The sequence below is a fragment of the Salvelinus alpinus genome, chromosome 16 (genome assembly GCF_045679555.1).
Source record: "Salvelinus alpinus chromosome 16, SLU_Salpinus.1, whole genome shotgun sequence".
Lineage (NCBI taxonomy): Eukaryota > Metazoa > Chordata > Actinopteri > Salmoniformes > Salmonidae > Salvelinus > Salvelinus alpinus.
In genome coordinates this window covers 26030769-26050211 of record NC_092101.1, presented here as the reverse complement: position 1 = coordinate 26050211, position 19443 = coordinate 26030769, and the positions used below count along the sequence as shown (strand labels likewise).

The 19443-nt window shown below is 46.2% G+C and overlaps 1 protein-coding gene across 2 annotated transcripts; it reads left to right on the top strand.

Annotated features, from left to right (window-relative positions):
* The first annotated feature begins 6213 nt into the window (after nucleotides 1-6213).
* Nucleotides 6214-19299, top strand: pfas (phosphoribosylformylglycinamidine synthase). Of its 2 annotated transcripts, none has more exons than XM_071345625.1 (25): nucleotides 6214-6342; nucleotides 7514-7636; nucleotides 9090-9225; nucleotides 9348-9453; nucleotides 9571-9769; nucleotides 10328-10433; nucleotides 10531-10671; nucleotides 10787-10911; nucleotides 11034-11162; nucleotides 11305-11442; nucleotides 11700-11828; nucleotides 11985-12215; nucleotides 12312-12535; nucleotides 12642-12884; nucleotides 13081-13311; nucleotides 13637-13817; nucleotides 13903-13986; nucleotides 14135-14290; nucleotides 14427-14546; nucleotides 14704-14849; nucleotides 17353-17652; nucleotides 17744-17858; nucleotides 17950-18099; nucleotides 18241-18381; nucleotides 18522-19299. In XM_071345625.1, exons 2-25 carry the CDS (start codon nucleotides 7516-7518, stop codon nucleotides 18833-18835), a joined length of 3966 nt encoding a protein of 1321 aa, XP_071201726.1. In that variant the 5' UTR covers nucleotides 6214-6342; nucleotides 7514-7515; the 3' UTR covers nucleotides 18836-19299. The 2 variants fall into 2 exon arrangements, with proteins under 2 accessions (XP_071201726.1, XP_071201724.1); XM_071345623.1 differs by having other exon boundaries at nucleotides 17950-18102.
* Nucleotides 19300-19443: the final 144 nt, after the last annotated feature.

Here is a 19443-nt window from a genome sequence, read left to right as displayed (position 1 = left end):
GGATGGCACATCAATGCGAGCTGTGGCAAGAAGGTTTGCTGTGTCTGTCAGCGTAGTGTTCAGAGCATGGAGGCGCTACCAGGAGACAGGCCAGTACATCAGGAGACGTGGAGGAGGCCGTAGGAGGGCAACAACCCAGCAGCAGGACCGCTACCTCCGCCTTTGTGCAAGGAGGAGCACTGCCAGAGCCCTGCAAAATGACCTCCAGCAGGCCACAAATGTGCATGTGTCTGCTCAAACGGTCAGAAACAGACTCCATGAGGGTGGTATGAGGGCCCGACGTCCACAGGTGGGGGTTGTGCTTACAGCCCAACACCGTGCAGGACGTTTGGCATTTGCCAGAGAACACCAAGATTGGCAAATTCGCCACTGGCGCCCTGTGCTCTTCACAGATGAAAGCAGGTTCACATTGAGCACATGTGACAGACGTGACAGAGTCTGGAGACGCCGTGGAGAACGTTCTGCTGCCTGCAACATCCTCCAGCATGACCGGTTTGGCGGTGGGTCAGTCGTGGGGTGGCATTTCTTTGGGGGGCCGCACAGCCCTCCATGTGCTCGCCAGAGGTAGCCTGACTGCCATTAGGTACCGAGATGAGATCCTCAGACCCCTTGTGAGACCATATGCTGGTGCGGTTGGCCCTGGGTTCTTTCTAATGCAAGACAATGCTAGACCTCATGTGGCTGGAGTGTGTCAGCAGTTCCTGCAAGAGGAAGGCATTGATGCTATGGACTGGCCCGCCCGTTCCCCAGACCTGAATCCAATTGAGCACATCTGGGACATCATGTCTCGCTCCATCCACCAACGCCACGTTGCACCACAGACTGTCCAGGAGTTGGCGGATGCTTTAGTCCAGGTCTGGGAGGAGATCCCTCAGGAGACCATCCGCCACCTCATCAGGAGCATGCCCAGGCGTTGTAGGGAGGTCATACAGGCACGTGGAGGCCACACACACTACTGAGACTCATTTTGACTTGTTTTAAGGACATTACATCAAAGTTGGATCAGCCTGTAGTGTGGTTTTCCACTTTAATTTTGAGTGTGACTCCAAATCCAGACCTCCATGGGTTGATAAATTTGATTTACATTGATAATTTTTGTGTGATTTTGTTGTCAGCACATTCAACTATGTAAAGAAAAAAGTATTTAATAAGAATATTTCATTCATTCAGATCTAGGATGTGTTATTTTAGTGTTCCCTTTATTTTTTTGAGCTGTGTGTGTGTATATATATATATATATATATATATATATATATATATATACAGTGGGGAGAACAAGTATTTGATACACTGCCGATTTTGCAGGTTTTCCTACTTACAAAGCATGTAGAGGTCTGTGATTGTTATCATAGGTACACTTCAACTGTGAGAGACGGAATCTAAAACAAAAATCCAGAAAATCACATTGTATGATTTTTAAGTAATTAATTTGCATTTTATTGCATGACATAAGTATTTGATACATCAGAAAAGCAGAACTTAATAATTCGTACAGAAACCTTTGTTTGCAATTACAGAGATCATACGTTTCCTGTAGTTCTTGACCAGGTTTGCACACACTGCAGCAGGGATTTTGGCCCACTCCTCCATACAGACCTTCTCCAGATCCTTCAGGTTTCATGGCTGTCGCTGGGCAATACGGACTTTCAGCTCCCTCCAAAGATTTTCTATTGGGTTCAGGTCTGGAGACTGGCTAGGCCACTCCAGGACCTTGAGATGCTTCTTACGGAGCCACTCCTTAGTTGCCCTGGCTGTGTGTTTCGGGTCGGTGTCATGCTGGAAGACCCAGCCACGACCCATCTTCAATGCTCTTACTGAGGGAAGGAGGTTGTTGGCGAAGATCTCGCGATACATGGCCCCATCCATCCTCCCCTCAATACGGTGCAGTCGTCCTGTCCCCTTTGCAGAAAAGCATCCCCAAAGAATGATGTTTCCACCTCCATGCTTCACGGTTGAGATGGTGTTCTTGGGGTTGTACTCATCCTTCTTCCTCCTCCAAACACGGCGAGTGGAGTTTAGACCAAAAAGCTCTATTTCTGTCTCATCAGACCACATGACCTTCTCCCATTCCTCCTCTGGATCATCCAGATGGTCATTGGCAAACTTCAGACGGGCCTGGACATGCGCTGGCTTGAGCAGGGGGACCTTGCGTGCGCTGCAGGATTTTAATCCATGACGGCGTAGTGTGTTACTAATGGTTTTCTTTGAGACTGTGGTCCCAGCTTTCTTCAGGTCATTGACCTGGTCCTGCCGTGTAGTTCTGGGCTGATCCCTCACCTTCCTCATGATCATTGATGCCCACGAGGTGAGATCTTGCATGGAGCCCCAGACCGAGGGTGATTGACCGTCATCTTGAACTTCTTCCATTTTCTAATAATTGCGCCAACAGTTGTTGCCTTCTCACCAAGCTGCTTGCCTATTGTCCTGTAGCCCATCCCAGCCTTGTGCAGGTCTACAATTTTAACCCTGATGTCCTTACACAGCTCTCTGGTCTTGACCATTGTGGAGAGGTTGGAGTCTGTTTGATTGAGTGTGTGGACAGGTGTCTTTTATACAGGTAACGAGTTCAAACAGGTGCAGTTAATACAGGTAATGAGTGGAGAACAGGAGGGCTTCTTAAAGAAAACGAACAGGTCTGTGAGAGCCGGAATTCTTACTGGTTGGTAGGTGATCAAATACTTGTGTCATGCAATAAAATGCAAATTAATTACTTAAAAATCATACAATGTGATTTTCTGGATTTTTGTTTTAGATTCCGTCTCTCACAGTTGAAGTGTACCTATGATACAAATTACAGACCTCTACATGCTTTGTAAGTAGGAAAACCTGCAAAATCGGCAGTGTATCAAATACTTGTTCTCCCCACTGTATATATATACAGTTGAAGTCGGAAGTTTACATATACCTTAGCCAAATACATTTAACCTCAGAATAGTTATAATTATTTATTTCAGCTTTTGTTTCTTTCATCACATTCCCAGTGGGTCAGAAGTTTACATACACTCAATTAGTATTTGGTAGCATTGCCTTTAAATTGTTTAACTTGGGTCAAATGTTTCGGGTAGCCTTCCACAAGCTTCCCACAATAAGTTGGGTGAATTTTGTCCCATTCCTCCTGACAGAGCTGGTGTAACAGAGTCAGGTTTCTAGGCCTCCTTGCATGCACATGCTTTTTCAGTTCAGCCCACAAATGGATGGATTTGGATTGAGGTCAGGGCTTTGTGATGGCCACTCCAATACCTTGACTTTGTTGTCCTTAAGCCATTTTGCCACAACTTTGGAAGTATGATTGGGGTCATTGTCCATTTGGAAGACCCATTTGCGACCGACCAAGCTTTAACTTCCCGACTGATGTCTTGAGATGTTGCTTCAATATATCCACATAATTATCCTTTCTCATAACGCCATCTATTTTGTGAAGTGCACCAGTCCCTCCTGCAGCAAAGCACCCCCACAACATGATACTGCCACCCCCGTGCTTCACGGTTGGGATGGTGTTCTTCGGCTTGCAAGCCTCCCCTTTTTCCTCCAAACATAACGATGGTCATTATGGCCAAACAGTTCTATTTTTGTTTCATCAGACCAGAGGGCATTTTTTTCAAAAAATATGATCTTTGTCCCCATGTGCAGTTGCAAACCGTAGTCTGGCTTTTTTATGGTGGTTTTGGAGCAGTGGCTTCTTCCTTGCTGAGCGTCATTTCAGGTTATGCCGAAATATAGGACTTGTTTTACTGTGGATATAGATACTTTTGTACCTGTTTCCTCCAGCATCTTCACAAGGTCCTTTGCTGTTGTTCTGGGATTGATTTGCACTTTTCGCACCAAAGTACGTTTATCTCTAGGAGACAGTACGTGTCTCCTTCCTGAGCGGTATGACGGCTGTGTGGTCCCATGGTGTTTATACTTGCGTACTATTGTTTGTACAGTTGAACGTGGTACATTCAGACGTTTGGAAACCAGACTTGTGGAGGTCTACAACTTTTTCTCTGAGGTCTTGGCTGATATCTTTTGATTTTCCCATGATGTCAAGCAAAGAGGCACTGAGTTTGAACGTAGGCCTTGAAATACATCCACAGGTACACCTCCAATTGACTCAAATGATGTCAATTAGCCTAACAGAAGCTTCTAAAGCCATGACATCATTTTCTGGAATTTTCCAAGATGTTTAAAGGCACAGTCAACTTAGTGTATGTAAACTTCTGACCCACTGGAATTGTGATACAGTGAAATAATCTGTCTGTAAACAATTGTTGGAAAAATTACTTGTCATGCACAAAGTCCTAACCGACTTACCAAAACTATAGTTTGCTAACAAGAAATTTTTGGAGTGTTTGAAAAACTAGTTTTAATGACTCCAACCTAAGTGTATGTAAACTTCCGACTTCAACTGTATATTTATATACACACACACACACATCTATATAACGCAACAAAGGGGGTGCCAGTCCTGCTGCTGCAAAACAGGAAGAGAGAGGGACCAATGACGGGACAGGATTCTGTGGACTGACACATATTAACAGCATACCGTATACCATACAACACCGACTCACGCTCCCCAATGCTCTTACGTTTGCCAATTTCTTTTGAGAATGTCATGTGAACTAGTCTAATTTGATATTTGCCTTTATGGGGAATTATGTGCTGATTGAAGGTTGAACCACTGACCAACTAAAGCAGAAGATTATACTGTCTGCTCTCCTGCCCCTGTCCAGCGATATACACACACACACACACACACACACAAAACTGTAGTTTCCTCAAGAGTCTAGAATATTTGATGATCGATCAATGAGGAGGGAGAAAAGGTGAGGGAGAGAGTGATGCAGAGGTTGGTGAGATAAGTGTTGTGAGGGGAGGGAAAGGAAAGGAATAGATAGGGATGTGTTGTCCTATCTGTGGACTGTACAGTCACTGTAGTCGTGCAACTCTATTAATTATGTTGTGCATAATTGTGTGTGTGTGTGTGTGTGTGTAGGGGTGTGTGTGCAGTGTTGATCGAGTGTGAGCAAATGTCTGCCTCCCCGCTTGTTGAGTGCACTTATATCGGACCTTCATCACTTTCTCCTACCAAACAAACAGACCCCCTTTTAAACACGGATCCCGTCCCTCCATTGGACACTCTTCGTCCTCCCCTACATACAGTACATATACTGAGTACTCCACTTAAATGTTCTCCGCTCACAACACACAAGAACTGCAATAGTCCACTAACCTCCATATTTCCTGGATTGACTGACAAGTTCTAACCATTGACTAGATGAACTCATTCGTATGATCTATAAACCAGTAGAACAAACTACACACCGTACTGCTCTTAACCAGTGCTTGTCAACAAGCAACCTGAGTCCTATCACCCAACCGGGTGCCTGCCTAGAACGAGACTGGGAGGGGTAGTCAGTGATGTCATAAAGATTATTCAGGAAGTGTATTTGCAGTTGGAGAGAGATGGAATTTAACTTTTCTCTGTGAATGGAACTGAGACTGCGTCTGAAATTACTAAATGAAAATAGATGGAGATCAGAGAATAGGGTACCATTTAGGATGGATGAAACGATTGGAGCAGCTGGCTCCCATGTGTACTTCCTGCTTCCTTATGACATCACCTCTGTCCAATCCCTCTTCGTGTCACTAGGTGCCTGCAGACATGTAGCATGTGTGTGTTTTTGGGGTACGGGGTGGGGTGGGTGGTTTTTGGGAGATTATGAAATACTGTAAGTGTGACGCTGTGAGATAATGCTCTAGGTATAAGTTGGCCATTAGATAAAGATCTAGGATCAGCTTACCCTCAGTGGGTCCTCAATTTAACCATTATGGGCTGAAGATGCAAGACTGACTTCGGATCAGTGTCTAGGGTTGACTTCATCCTACGGTCAAGGGAACTGTCTGAGAGTATGTTTGTCACTGACAAAGAGGAGGAGAGTTGGAGCAGGGATGAAATGTACATTGTTTCTTTTTTGTACCTTGTTTTAATTTATTAAATATATCTGAGATGGCAAGTCACGTGTGTGTGTGTGTGTGCGCGCCCTACTGGCCAGCAATGTTAGGTCTGTGTTGCCTATAATATATGCAGAAAAGAAATCAGTAATATGGCACCAAGCTGTATTCATTAATCATTTTCATGGGCTTCTTCCTAATTTCACAAAGAAGGGAATTACAAACGTTTAAAGGAAAATGTACAATCAGGATCATACCAAAAGTTTACAACAGAACCACGCATGCGCCGTCTTCTCATGGTCGGTGTGTGGTGGCGAGTTTGGTGCGTCCTCACACGTGGGGTGCTCTACAATTTGTGGTCTCTGCCGATCAGCCATTCAGAAGAATAGCTACTTTTGGACTTGGACGGTAAGCAGCCTTTTGCTAAGAAAGTTGTCCGTATTTTACTCGTTGTAGCTAACTACTAGCTAGTGAACTATTCGTATTGAATTATCCAGCTAGCTGATGAATTAAAGCTAGCTAGCAACTTTGTAAGTAACTTACCTAGCGCTATCAAAGTTTAGATTTGATGCCGTGTTGTAACTTGTGCACGATCTATTGTTGCAGGAAGTAGAAAACTCACTTTTTTATGTGCCACGTTCTCTTACTAGTTAATTTGTTGCTACAACAATCAAATTCCGAGTTTTTGTTAGATACTTAGCTAACCAAATTGCTTACGATATCTCTGGCTAAATTGCTATCATATCTAACAAAGCATTATTTTCAGGACACTGGTTATCAGTTAACGAAATACCCCTGCTAGAGCCCGAGCTGCATGCCTTGTGATGCAACACGCAAATAATAAAGTTGACCCATGTCCTGACTGTGATTACTTACTGAATGCGCTGTATAGAGAGGAGTGGAGTGGGAATCGGCCTCATGATCCATATCCACTTAGCTATCTAAAGTGATCACCTCGTTCCACTATGTATTTCTGTCAAGCACACATCCTATAACTTGTTATAACCTAGTAACAGTTGGGGCAGATTTTGCAATGCATAGAAAATGGCTGCAGGTTTAGCTGAACAACTAGGCTGCCTTGTCTCAGACTAGCACTATATTCATACGTGAAAGTATCAGTGGACCTCAAATACTACAGTAAACATTCATTTGAGGGTGAGCGCATTGAGACATCTTTAGAACCCAAAGTGCAGTGTGTCACAACCCACGCAGATAAGCCAACAGTTAGGCTACACTGACAGACACGTATTTGATCTCGCTCCAATATGTATGTTTGTATAATTTCCTGTGTTTAGCTGACAGACTGACTACAGTGTCACAAAAATACAACACACCCTGTTCTGGCTGCAGAGTTGACCTCTGTCCAGGGCATAATCAGGTCAAAGGTCAACACAGGGACAGATCTGGAGTCGGTCCTTATTGATTGGTTATAATGATTGTGTTCGATATAAAGATGGTTAGTGTTAAATTACTCTTCTGTCATGTGGCCTCCACTATGTGCATGGTGACATTTGTGCTATGTCACCATTGGGTTTTGATTTTTTATTTTTTTTGTATCTGCTCATCTCCCCATCTCTAGTTATGGCAGTAGTGAGGTTCTACCGTAAGGAGGCTGAGAGGGGGTGGGTCTTACAGACTGCTGCTCAGCTTCACCCCCAGCTGTCAATCACCAGTGAGCTCTGCTACAATGTCGAGCTGACAGGTGAGTGTGTTTGTGCATAATGTATATGAGTGAAAGATATGCACAAATTGTTCATGCAAATAAGAAATACGTGCACTCAGGCTATCCGGAAGGCCAAAGTTAGTTACTTTAAGGAGCAGTTCTCTCTCTGGGTCTAACCCCAAGAAGTTCTGGACAATGGTGAAAGAACTGGAGAATAAACCCTCCTCACAGCTGCCCATGTCCCTTAATGTTGATGATGTGGTTGTTACTGCCAAACTAACCCTGATTCAGATGACCATCCTACCCATGCTAGATTACGGAGATGTCATTTATACAGTACCAGTCAAAAGTTTAGATACACCTACTCATTCAAGGGTTTTTCTTTTCTTTTTTTACTATTTTCTACATTGTAGAATATTACTGAAGACATCAAAACTATGAAATAACAGATGGAATCATGTAGTAACCAAAAAAGTGTTAAACAAATCAAAATATATTTTATATTTGTGATTCTTCAAAGTAGCCACTCTTTGCCTTGATGACAGCTTTGCTCACTCTTGGCATTCTCTCACCAGTTCCCACATATGCTGAGCACTTGTTGGCTGCTTTTCCTTCACTCTGCGGTCCAACTCATCCCAAACCATCTCAATTGTTTAACACTTTTTTGGTTACTACATAGTTCCATGTGTTATTTCATAGTTTATGTCTAAACTATTATTCTACAGTGTAGAAAATAAAAACCCTTGAATAAGATGAGTAGGTGTGTCAACTTTGACTGGTACTGTAGATCGACAGGTAAGGGTGCTCTCGAGCAGCTAGATGTTCTTTACTATTCGGCCATCAGATTTGCCACCAATGCTCCTTATAGGACACATCACTGCACTCCTCTGTAAACTGGCCATCTCTGTATACCCAAATCAAGACCCACTGGTTGAATCTTATTTTAAAAAATAAATGAAAAACTCTTAGGCCTCAACCCTCCCTAGCTGAGAGATCTACTGCAACCCTCATCCTCCACATACAACATCCCTTCTGCCATGCACATTCTGTTAAAGGACCCCAAAGTGCACGCATCCCTGGGTCGCTTTCAGTTCGCTGCAGCTAGCGACTGGACAGTTTTATCTCCGTCTCTTATCTCCATCCAAAGACTCAATCGTGGACACTTACTGACAGTTGTGGCTGCTTCGCGTGATGTGTTGTTGTCTACCTTTTTTCCCTTTGTGCTGTTGTCTGTGCCTAACAACATTTATACCTTGTTTGGGCTGCTGCTGTGTTGTCTTAGGTCTCTCTTTGTGTAGTGTTGTTATTTTTACTTTTTATTTTTATCCCCTGTCCCCGCAAGAGGCCTTTTGCCTCGTGGTAGGCCGTCATTATAAATAGGAATTTGTTCTTAACTGACTTCCTAGTTAAATGAAGAGGGGGGAAAAGTGTCTTCAGCAAATATTAGTCTCTCTAATTCTCTCTCCTCATATCCCTCCCCTTACTCCCCTAGGTGCTGAGTCTCTGAGTGTAGAGCAGAGGGAGGTGCTGCTGTGGCTGTTCCGCCCCACTCTGCAGACAGAACAGCTGTCTGACACACCATACCTGACAGAGGGAGAGGGAGTAACACTAGTGGAGATCGGACCTAGGTACACACACACACACACAGTCAGCCACACATACACAAACACGAGGGCCTAGAGTATAGTGAAATGCTCAAATCAACCCTTGCGCCGCAATGTTGATGTTTTGTTTGTGCTACCCCCTGTAGGTTGAACTTTTCAACAGCATGGTCCACTAACGCTGTGTCCATCTGTCAAAGTGCTGGACTGACCAACGTCACCAGAGTGGAGCTGTCCAGAAGACTGCTGATACAAGTACACAAATACACAGACGCACACAATTTAGGTGCAATTCCTCAGGCTGCCATGTTGCACAAGGGGACAACTGGATCAATTCCAACTTTCCTGTCCCTTTCTCTTGCCTCTCTCCAGCCCAAGGATGGACAGAGTGAGACAGTGTTGGATGGAGAGGTGGAGAGACTGGTCAGCAGTCTCTATGACAGTATGACTGAGTGTGTTTACACACATCCCATCTCCTCCTTCACTGTGGCAACCAAACCACAGGAAGTGTTTGAGGTAGACATCCTGGAGAAGGGACGAGCTGCCCTGGAGACAGCTAACGATGAGCTGGGTAAGTACACCTGTTAATGTTAGATATCTCATCAGGTCTTCGATCTGTTCCTTCCTGTCTACCGTTCTTTCTATTCACTCTTCTTATGTCAGATATCTCTTGTTGTCCTCTCTAACCTTTCATTTCCCTCCCCCTCTCTTTCGCCAGTCCTTCCCCTTATGTGGATAGGCCTACTTTGTCACATGACGTATAATCTAATGACATAGATGGTTGAAGTCACAGGACTGTGACAGTGTCATTGATTAGCTTGTGTGTCTGTAATTACACTAAAGCACACTGTGTTTGTGTAATTAGATTATAGCATGCTCTGTGAGCAGTGATTTAACTGTTTGCAATATCAGTGTGTGTGTGTGCGTGTGCGATAAATTCAATCCGTCATACTTTCTGAGGGGCCTGTGGAGTTTGACTGAATAGTAAACTCACCCACATGAACAGCCTTCCCTTGATCACTGCTAGTTTCACATTTTTAGAATTGTGTTAATGTGAACCGCCTTGAGGACGTGAGCTCCCTGTTTCATTGTTGATCCAAATAACATATTCAAGTGTGTGTGTGTGTAGGTCTGGCCTTTGACTCGTGGGATCTGGACTACTACACGTCGTTGTTCCAGAAAGTGAAGAGGAACCCTACCAGTGTGGAGTGTTTTGACCTCGCCCAGTCCAACAGGTAGGTGTGTTTTGTTGATGGTGTACTTTTTTAAATTCATGTTTTGCTTCTGGGGGTAACTTTTTGAATTTCCTGTCTCTGTGCCGCCCTCCCTCAGTGAGCACAGTCGTCATTGGTTCTTCCGGGGACGTATGGTGATTGACGGACATGAGCAGAAGGACACTCTGTTCAGCCTCATCATGGACACCCAGCGTCATAGCAACCAGAACAATGTAATCCAGTTCTGTGACAACAGCAGGTAGGAGAGATGGTGTATAGAAGGACGCTTTTACAAAATGTCACACAATGATGGGGATTTTGTTTTCCTTTCCACATTTTACAATTCCATAGTGTGTATGTGTGTGTTTGTGTAGTGGTATAAAGGGGATGGAGGTGGAGTGTGTGTACCCCAGAGACCCATGCCAGGCCAGTTCCTACGAGTTGAGACGCTCTGAAAGACATGTCATCTTCACTGCTGAGACACACAACTTCCCTACTGGTGAGAACATGCACACACTCACACACCCAGGCCAGGAGCGTGTTAGTTCTTTTATGCATATATTTACACCTTTACACCTCCCTCCTCTCTCCCTGCCTTCCTCCTCCTTTATTTAACCCCAGGTGTAGCTCCGTTCAGTGGTGCCACCACGGGGACAGGAGGGCGTATCAGAGATGTGCAGAGTGCTGGGCAGGGTGGGCACGTCGTCGCTGGCACCGCCGGATACTGCTTTGGCAACCTCCACATACCTGGTGAGTGTCTGGAGAGATGTCTGTCTGTGTCCCTGCCGCTGTCTGTCGTGAGAAACATTGCATGAGTAAAAGATGACAAATTGTCCATCTCATCTCCCCCATCCTCTTCCTCTCTCCCCCTATCCTTCTCCTCTCTCCCCAGGTTACAGCCTGCCATGGGAGTGTAAGGGGGAGGGGTGGGAGTACCCCCCCAGCTTTGCCCCTCCCCTGCAGGTGGTCATCGGAGCCAGTGATGGAGCGTCGGACTACGGCAACAAGTTTGGAGAACCAGTCCTGGCAGGTACAGACACGAACAATGAAAACAACAGCAGCATCTGAAATTGCACCCTATTCCTTATATAGTGCTGCTGCAGTACTTCAATAGTAGTGCACTATATAGGGAATAGGGTGCCATTTCGTACACACTAATCAAAAGTGGTGGAACGTATAGGGAATAGGGTTCCATTTCAGACTTAACCAGCCTTCCGTTCCTCATGAGTATGACATGTTTTTGAGTTGAAACCACAGTAGGTAAACTTGCTTTCGGTTTCCATCTAGGCTTTGCTCGGTCATTCGGCATGCGACTGGCCAGTGGGGAGAGGAGAGAGTGGATCAAGCCAATCATGTTCAGCGGTGGGCTGGGCTCCATCGAAGATGCACATGTGAAGAAGGAGCAGGCGGAGAAAGGTTAGATCTTTGGTTAGAGCTGATTGGTGTAAGGTTAGTGGTAAAGTTGGGGTCAACACGTGGAAATCGACAAGGTCATTTATTGACATAGGATTATTTTAAACCTAGAATTAATGCCAGTCTGTAAAAACTGTTACTTGAGCTGTTGTTTGTCAGGAATGGAGGTGGTGAAGATCGGGGGTCCGGTATACAGGATCGGAGTGGGAGGAGGGGCTGCCTCCTCTATCCAGGTGCAGGGTGATAACTCCAGTGCCAGAGACCTTGGGGCGGTGCAGAGGGGAGATGCTGAGATGGAACAGAAGATGAACCGGGCACTCAGGGCCTGTCTGGAGAGAGCGGGAGGAAACCCCATCTGTAGTATACATGACCAGGGGGCAGGGGGAAATGGTAAGAAGAGAGTGTGTGACAAAGCTGAGGAACGTAAGTCTGAGTTGTGATTGATTGTGTGTAGTTGTGTGTTGGATTAATGTAGTTGTTTTGTAGGTAACGTGTTGAAGGAGCTGTGTGAGCCGGCGGGAGCTGTGATCTACTGCAGCAGGTTTAAGAGAGGAGACCCCACCCTCAGTGTGTTGGAGCTATGGGGGGCAGAGTACCAGGAGAGCAACGCCATGCTCATCCGCCAATCAGATCGCTCCTTCCTGGAGAGGGTGTGTCAGAGGGAGAAGTGCCCCGTTGACTTTGTAGGAAACATCACTGGAGATGGAAAGGTGAAGATGGGGAGGAATCACAACTGAATCACATTTCTGTCATTTTACCACACACCTTTCCTTTGGGGTGTGAGTGATATTGATAATGGTCTCTCTCCATATGTAGATAGTGCTTGTGGATGATGTGGGTGGTGGTAAAGGAGAGGACCAGACAGACAGAGGGCGCTGTCCTGTAGACCTCCATCTGGACTGGGTGCTGGGGAAGATGCCCCAGAAGGACTTTTTCATGGAGAGGATGACAACTGACCTCAAGCCTCTGTCTCTTCCCACTGGGCTGGGTGTAAGAGACGCCCTGGACAGAGTCCTACGCCTGCCCGCCGTCGCCTCCAAACGCTACCTAACTAACAAGGTGTGTGTGTGTGTTTTAGGGATTTCACTATCTCAGTAATGTTTGACCCTCACGTTAAAAACATTACAAAAGTAAATTAAGGCTGTTAGGTTTAGTAAATAAAATGTTTTTGTAGAGAGAAAAGCTCTGAGTTAATTTTGTATTCTCTCTGTCTCACTACTACTATCTCCATCCCTTTCTCCCCTCCCTTTCTCAGGTGGACCGGTCTGTTACGGGTCTGGTTGCCCAGCAACAGTGCGTCGGTCCTCTCCACACCCCATTGGCTGATGTCGCTGTCGTCTCTCTGTCTCCATTCGGCCTGAAGGGGGCGGCGACCGCAATCGGGGAACAACCAATCAAAGGTCTCGTTTCACCGGGGGCGGGAGCTCGCATGGCCGTGGGGGAAGCGCTGACCAATCTGGTGTTTGCTGAAGTCACAGCCCTGAAGGTAATAGAATATAACGGGCATGGTTAGAATCACAGCCCTGACAGGAACAGAAAATTATAGGCATGCAATGATTTCAATGACCACAGCAGAGATAATTAGGGTGCAATGGCATTGACCACAGTCAGAGCCCTTCAGAAAGACCGAAAACAAACTTTTAGCGAACATCAGCACCAGTCTCTCTCTGTGTGTGTGTGTGTGTGTGTGTGTGTGTGTGTGTGTGTGTGTGTGTGTGTGTGTGTGTGTGTGTGTGTGTGTGTGTGTGTGTGTGTGTGTGTGTGTGTGTGTGTGTGTGTGTGTGTGTGTGTGTGTGTGTGTGTGTTCTCAGGATGTCAAGTGCAGTGGTAACTGGATGTGGGCGGCAAAGCTCCCTGGTGAAGGGGCATGTCTCTGGGAGGCGTGTCAGGCCATGTGTGATGTCATGGGTCAGCTGGGCGTGGCCATTGACGGCGGGAAGGACTCACTGAGCATGGCTGCTAGAGTTGGGACAGAGACTGTCAAAGCACCAGGTACTTCGTTTGTGTGTTTTGGGGGACAGGCAGTGTGTGTTTTAGTACAGTGTGTGTGTTGTGTATAAATCTGTTCTTTCTCTAGGTGCTCTGGTCATCTCTGTGTATGCTGTGTGTCCTGACATCACGGCTACTGTTACCCCTGACCTGGAGAACCCTGACGGCCAAGGTTTGCTACTCACGCATACACGCACACACACACACTCTTGAACAGACACATTCACACTGCACATCACAATATTGACACAGCTCAACATTTAAACCTGTTCCTGAGTTGATTTCCACACACATATGCACACCTCATTCCTCCTCTCCAGGTGTGTTGCTGTGGGTTCCAGTGAGTCCAGGTCACTACAGACTGGGAGGGTCAGCTCTGGCCCAGTGTTACGGTCAGTTAGGTGACCATTCACCTGACCTCGACCACCCGGAGCTACTGACTGCCTGCTTCAATACCACACAGATCCTGCTACATGGTTAGTCACACTTTATATCAGTATGGCTTATATTCTGTCACTGTACTGTCTGCTGAGTGTATCATACCAGTGTATTCTAGTCAGTAGTGTATCATACCAGTGTATTCTAGTCAGTAGTGTGTTATGTGTGTTGCAGACCGCCTGCTGAGTGCAGGACATGACATCAGCGACGGAGGGCTCATTTCCTGTCTGCTGGAGATGGCGTTCGCAGGGAATCGTGGGATAGAGGTGGACCTGCCCTCTCTGGGTGCTGGAGGTCAGTAGGACAGAAAATTCTATAACTTTATTTAAACCCCTCGGGGGTAACGAAGGCATCAATATGCAATATATACAACACAGATCTCTCTCTTACCCTTTCTACCTCTATGTACCCTTCCTCTCCCCTTTCTGTCCCTCCCCCTCTCTTCCTATAGTCCTGGAGGTGTTATTCAGTGAGGAGTTGGGCTTGGTAGTGGAGGTGTGTGAGAGGGACATAGAGAATGTGTGTCAGAGGTACACTAACGCTGGACTACAGTGTCACCGCATCGGCACCACCCAAGGCTTCGGACCAGAGTCCATGGTGAGACTGACACACTATTTATATCACTATTGTTTGTCTTGGATGATCATATCCACCGATAAATCCATGATAATCGAAAACTTCAACAAGCATTTCTCAACGGCTGGCCATGCCTTCCTCCTGGCTACTCCAACCTCGGCCAACAGCTCCGCCCCCCCCCCCCCCCCCCCCCCCCCCGCAGCTACTCGCCCAAGCGTCCCCAGCTTCTCCTTTACCCAAATCCAGATAGCAGATGTTCTGAAAGATCTGCAAAACCTGGACACATACAAATCAGCTGGGCTTGACAATCTGGACCCTCTATTTCTGAAACTATCCGCCGCCATTGTCGCAACCCCTATTACCAGCCTGTTCAACCTCTTTCATATCGTCTGAGATCCCCAAGGATTGGAAAGCTGCTGCGGTCATCCCCCTCTTCAAGGAGGAGACACTCTAGACCCAAACTGTTACAGACCTATATCCATCCAGCCCTGCCTATCTAAGGTCTTCGAAAGCCAAGTTAATAAACAGATCACTGACCATCTCGAATCCCACCGTACCTTCTCCGCTGTGCAATCCGGTTTCCGAGCCGGTCACGGGTGCACCTCAGCCACGCTCAAGGTACTAAACGATATCATAATCGCCATCGATAAAAGACAGTACTGTGCAGCCGTCTTCATCGACCTGGCCAAGGCTTTCGACTCTGTCAATCACCATATTCTTATCGGCAGACTCAGTAGCCTCGGTTTTTCTGATGACTGCCTTGCCTGGTTCACCAACTACTTTGCAGACAGAGTTCAGTGTGTCAAATCGGAGGGCATGTTGTCTGGTCCTCTGGCAGTCTCTATGGGGGTACCACAGGGTTCAATTCTCGGGCCGACTCTTTTCTCTGTATATATCAATGATGTTGCTCTTGCTGCGGGCGATTCCCTGATCCACCTCTAAGCATACGACACCATTCTGTATACTTCTGGCCCTTTCTTGGACACTGTGCTATATAACCTCCAAACGGGCTTCAATGCCATACAACACTCCTTCCGTGGCCTCCAACTGCTCTTAAACGCTAGTAAAACCAAATGCATGCTTTTCAACCGTTCGCTGCCTGCACCCGCCCGCCCGACTAGCATCACCACCCTGGACGGTTCCGACCTAGAATATGTGGACATCTATAAATACCTAGGTGTCTGGCTAGACTGTTAACTCTCCTTCCAGACTCATATTAAACATCTCCAATCCAAAATCAAATCTAGAATCGGCTTTCTATTTCGCAACAAAGCCTCCTTCACTCACGCCGCCAAACTTACCCTAGTAAAACTGACTATCCTACCGATCCTCGACTTCGGCGATGTCATCTACAAAATAGCTTCCAATACTCTACTCAGCAAACTAGATTCAGTTTATCATCGTGCCATCCGTTTTGTTACTAAAACACCTTATACCACCCACCACTGCGACCTGTATGCTCTAGTTGGCTGCCCTCGCTACATATTCATCGCCAGACCCAATGGCTCCAGGTCATCTATAAGTCCATGCTAGGTAAAGCTCCGCCTTATCTCAGTTCACTGGTCACGATAACAACACCCACCCGTAGCACGCGCTCCAGCAGGTATATCTCACTGATCATCCCCAAATCCAACACCTCATTTGGCCGCCTTTCCTTCCAGTTCTCTGCTGCCTGTGACTGGAACGAATTGCAAAAATCGCTGAAGTTGGAGACTTTTATTTCCCTCACCAACTTTAAACATCTGCTATCTGAGCAGCTAACCGATCGCTGCAGCTGTACATAGTCCATCTGTAAATAGCAAACCCAATTTACCGAACTCATCCCCATACTGTTTTTTAAAATGTACTTTTCTGCTCTTTTGCACACCAGTATCTCTACTTGCACATGATCATCAGATGATTTATCACTCCAGTGTTAAACTGCTAAATTGTAATTATTCGCTCCTATGGCCTATTTATTGCCTACCTCCTCATGCCTTTTGCACACAATGTATATAGACTCTTTTTTCCTACTGTGTTATTGATTTGTTTATTGTTTACTCCATGTGTAACGCTGTGTTGTTGTCTGTTCACACTGCTATGCTTTATCTTGGCCAGGTCGCAGTTGTAAATGAGAACTTGTTCTCAACTAGCCTACCTGGTTAAATAAAGGTTAAATAAAAAAAATATAGGGCAAAATCCTATGTTAGATACTTAAGCAATAAGGCCCGAGGGGGTGTGGTATATGGCCAATATTCCATGGCTAGGGGCTGTTCTTAATTATGACGCAACATGGAGAGTCTTATTGTTATTATAAACTGGTTAGCAACGTAATTAGAGCAGTAAAAATACATGTTTTGTCATACCCGTGGTATTATGGTCTGATATACCACGGCTGTCAGCCAATCAGCATTCAGGGCTCAAAATACCCCGTTTATAATATAGAATTGAGCACTTGACTCAAACTCACATAAATCATGCATTGATATCAATGCTTTTTGGGGGATGTTGTTTATTTTTGATAACATTGTTCTTCATGTCTCAGGTCAAAGTTCATGTGGACGGACAGGAAGTGCTGAGCGACCGTCTGCCCAGCCTCCGGGCGTTGTGGGAAGGCACCAGTTTCCAGCTTGAACGCCTGCAGGCCAATCAGCTATGTGTACAGCAGGAAGAGGAGGGGCTAGCCACACGCACACAGCCCTACTTCAAACTCACTTTTGACCCCATGGAGAAACCCAGCAATAACGGTCTTGGTGCAGGCCAGCCTCGCGTGGCTGTGGTCAGAGAGGAGGGCAGCAACGGAGACAGAGAGATGGCCGTCTCTCTCTACATGGCTGGCTTTGAGGTACCGCGCACACACACACACACACACACACACGCATACATACACACACCTAATTTGTTTGCGACCCCCCTCTCTCTGTGTCTATGTCTAGGTATGGGATGTGACCATGCAGGACCTGTGTTCAGGCTCTTTAACTCTAGAGATCTTCAAGGCTCTGGTGTTTGTAGGAGGATTCAGCTACGCAGATGTCCTGGGCTCAGCTAAAGGTATGCACACACATACAGCATGTACACATACAGCATGTACACATACATGCGCATATTCTCTTTAACCCTGTGTGTGTCTGTCTCCTGATAGGCTGGGCTGCCACAGTGACCTATAACCCCCGGGCCAGGGCGGAGTTTGAGCAATTCCGGCGTCGTGACGATACACTGAGTCTGGGTGTTTGCAACGGCTGTCAGCTCCTAGCCCTGCTGGGATGGGTCGGAGAGGGGGAGGAGGGAGGAGGTGGTAGGCAAACCGTTTGGCTTTGGTGTCTACTTATTACAGTTTCTTCCCAGAGAGTGATTTACCAAGACAAGGATTCATTTGTAGACTGTTCACTCAGACAGTCCCACTTACCCTCTTGCTGTGTGTTTGTCTCTGCAGAGTCTGATGTGGTCCTGACCCATAACCAGTCTGGCAGGTTTGAGTCGCGGTTCGTCAGTGTAGGGATCAAGGCCTCTCCTTCAGTCTGGCTCCGGGGCATGGAGGGCTCTGCCCTGGGCGTCTGGGTGGCTCATGGGGAAGGTACAATCTCTTAAAATAATCTTCAGCCTATCTAGCTTCATAGACAGCTATTGCAATTTTCCACATTGACATGATAAATGTTGGCAATGATGCACAAACACCAAGGGTCATCCAACTCTCCATCTTCTCCTTCTCTCCAGGTCTGGTTCAGTTCCGTTCCCCCCAGGTTCAGCAGCGTATCATCTCCTCCTGCCTTGCCCCCCTCCGTTACCTGGATGACACGGGTGCACCCACTGAGGTGTACCCCCAGAACCCTAACGGCTCTCCCCAGGGCCTGGCGGGGCTGAGCTCCAGGGATGGGCGCCACCTGGCCATGATGCCCCACCCGGAGCGCTGTACCTTTGGCTGGCAGTGGCCATGGGCCCCCAGGGAGCTCCAGAGCTCCCTCAGCACCACCTCTCCGTGGCTACGCATGTTTACTAACGCTGCTGCCTGGTGTAGTCATCAACCGTGAGGGAGCTAGCTAGACAACACAGCTCTTTCGCACTGTAGTCCAACTGTGGAAATCAAAATTTGGCTTGGAAGTCAGTTGCACTGCTAAAATGGTCAGAAACATTCCAATTACTTCCCCACACCACTACATGTTATTCACTGTTCTGTTTTAACTGAACACTGGTACTCTGCTGAAATCACTCTTTATGTTATTGGTACTTGTAAATAGTATTTTCTCAAACTGAAAAGTATTTGCATTCCATGGTCAAAAGTACCATTGTCAAAAGTATCTGATCAATCACTTGAGCTGTCTTTAACATTCCGAAGGTCACGCTACTACTAACATAGTTTGATTGGTTCTCTGTTTATCACTGATACTGTTCAATTATATTGGAAGATTTTGTAATTTAAAGACAAATTTCCAAACAGTTTATAAACTGTTATTTTTCTATCAAACTGAGAACGAATTAAATACATTTCAAAATGTGGAGATGGAATAATTGATACAAGGATAACATGAATGTGTAGTTTAATGTCTATATTGTATTTTGATGTGTATTGTTGTGCTAAACAGGGCTCATCTGGAAAAGAGTCATTGGTCTCAGCATTTACTCCTTGTTCAATAAGGAC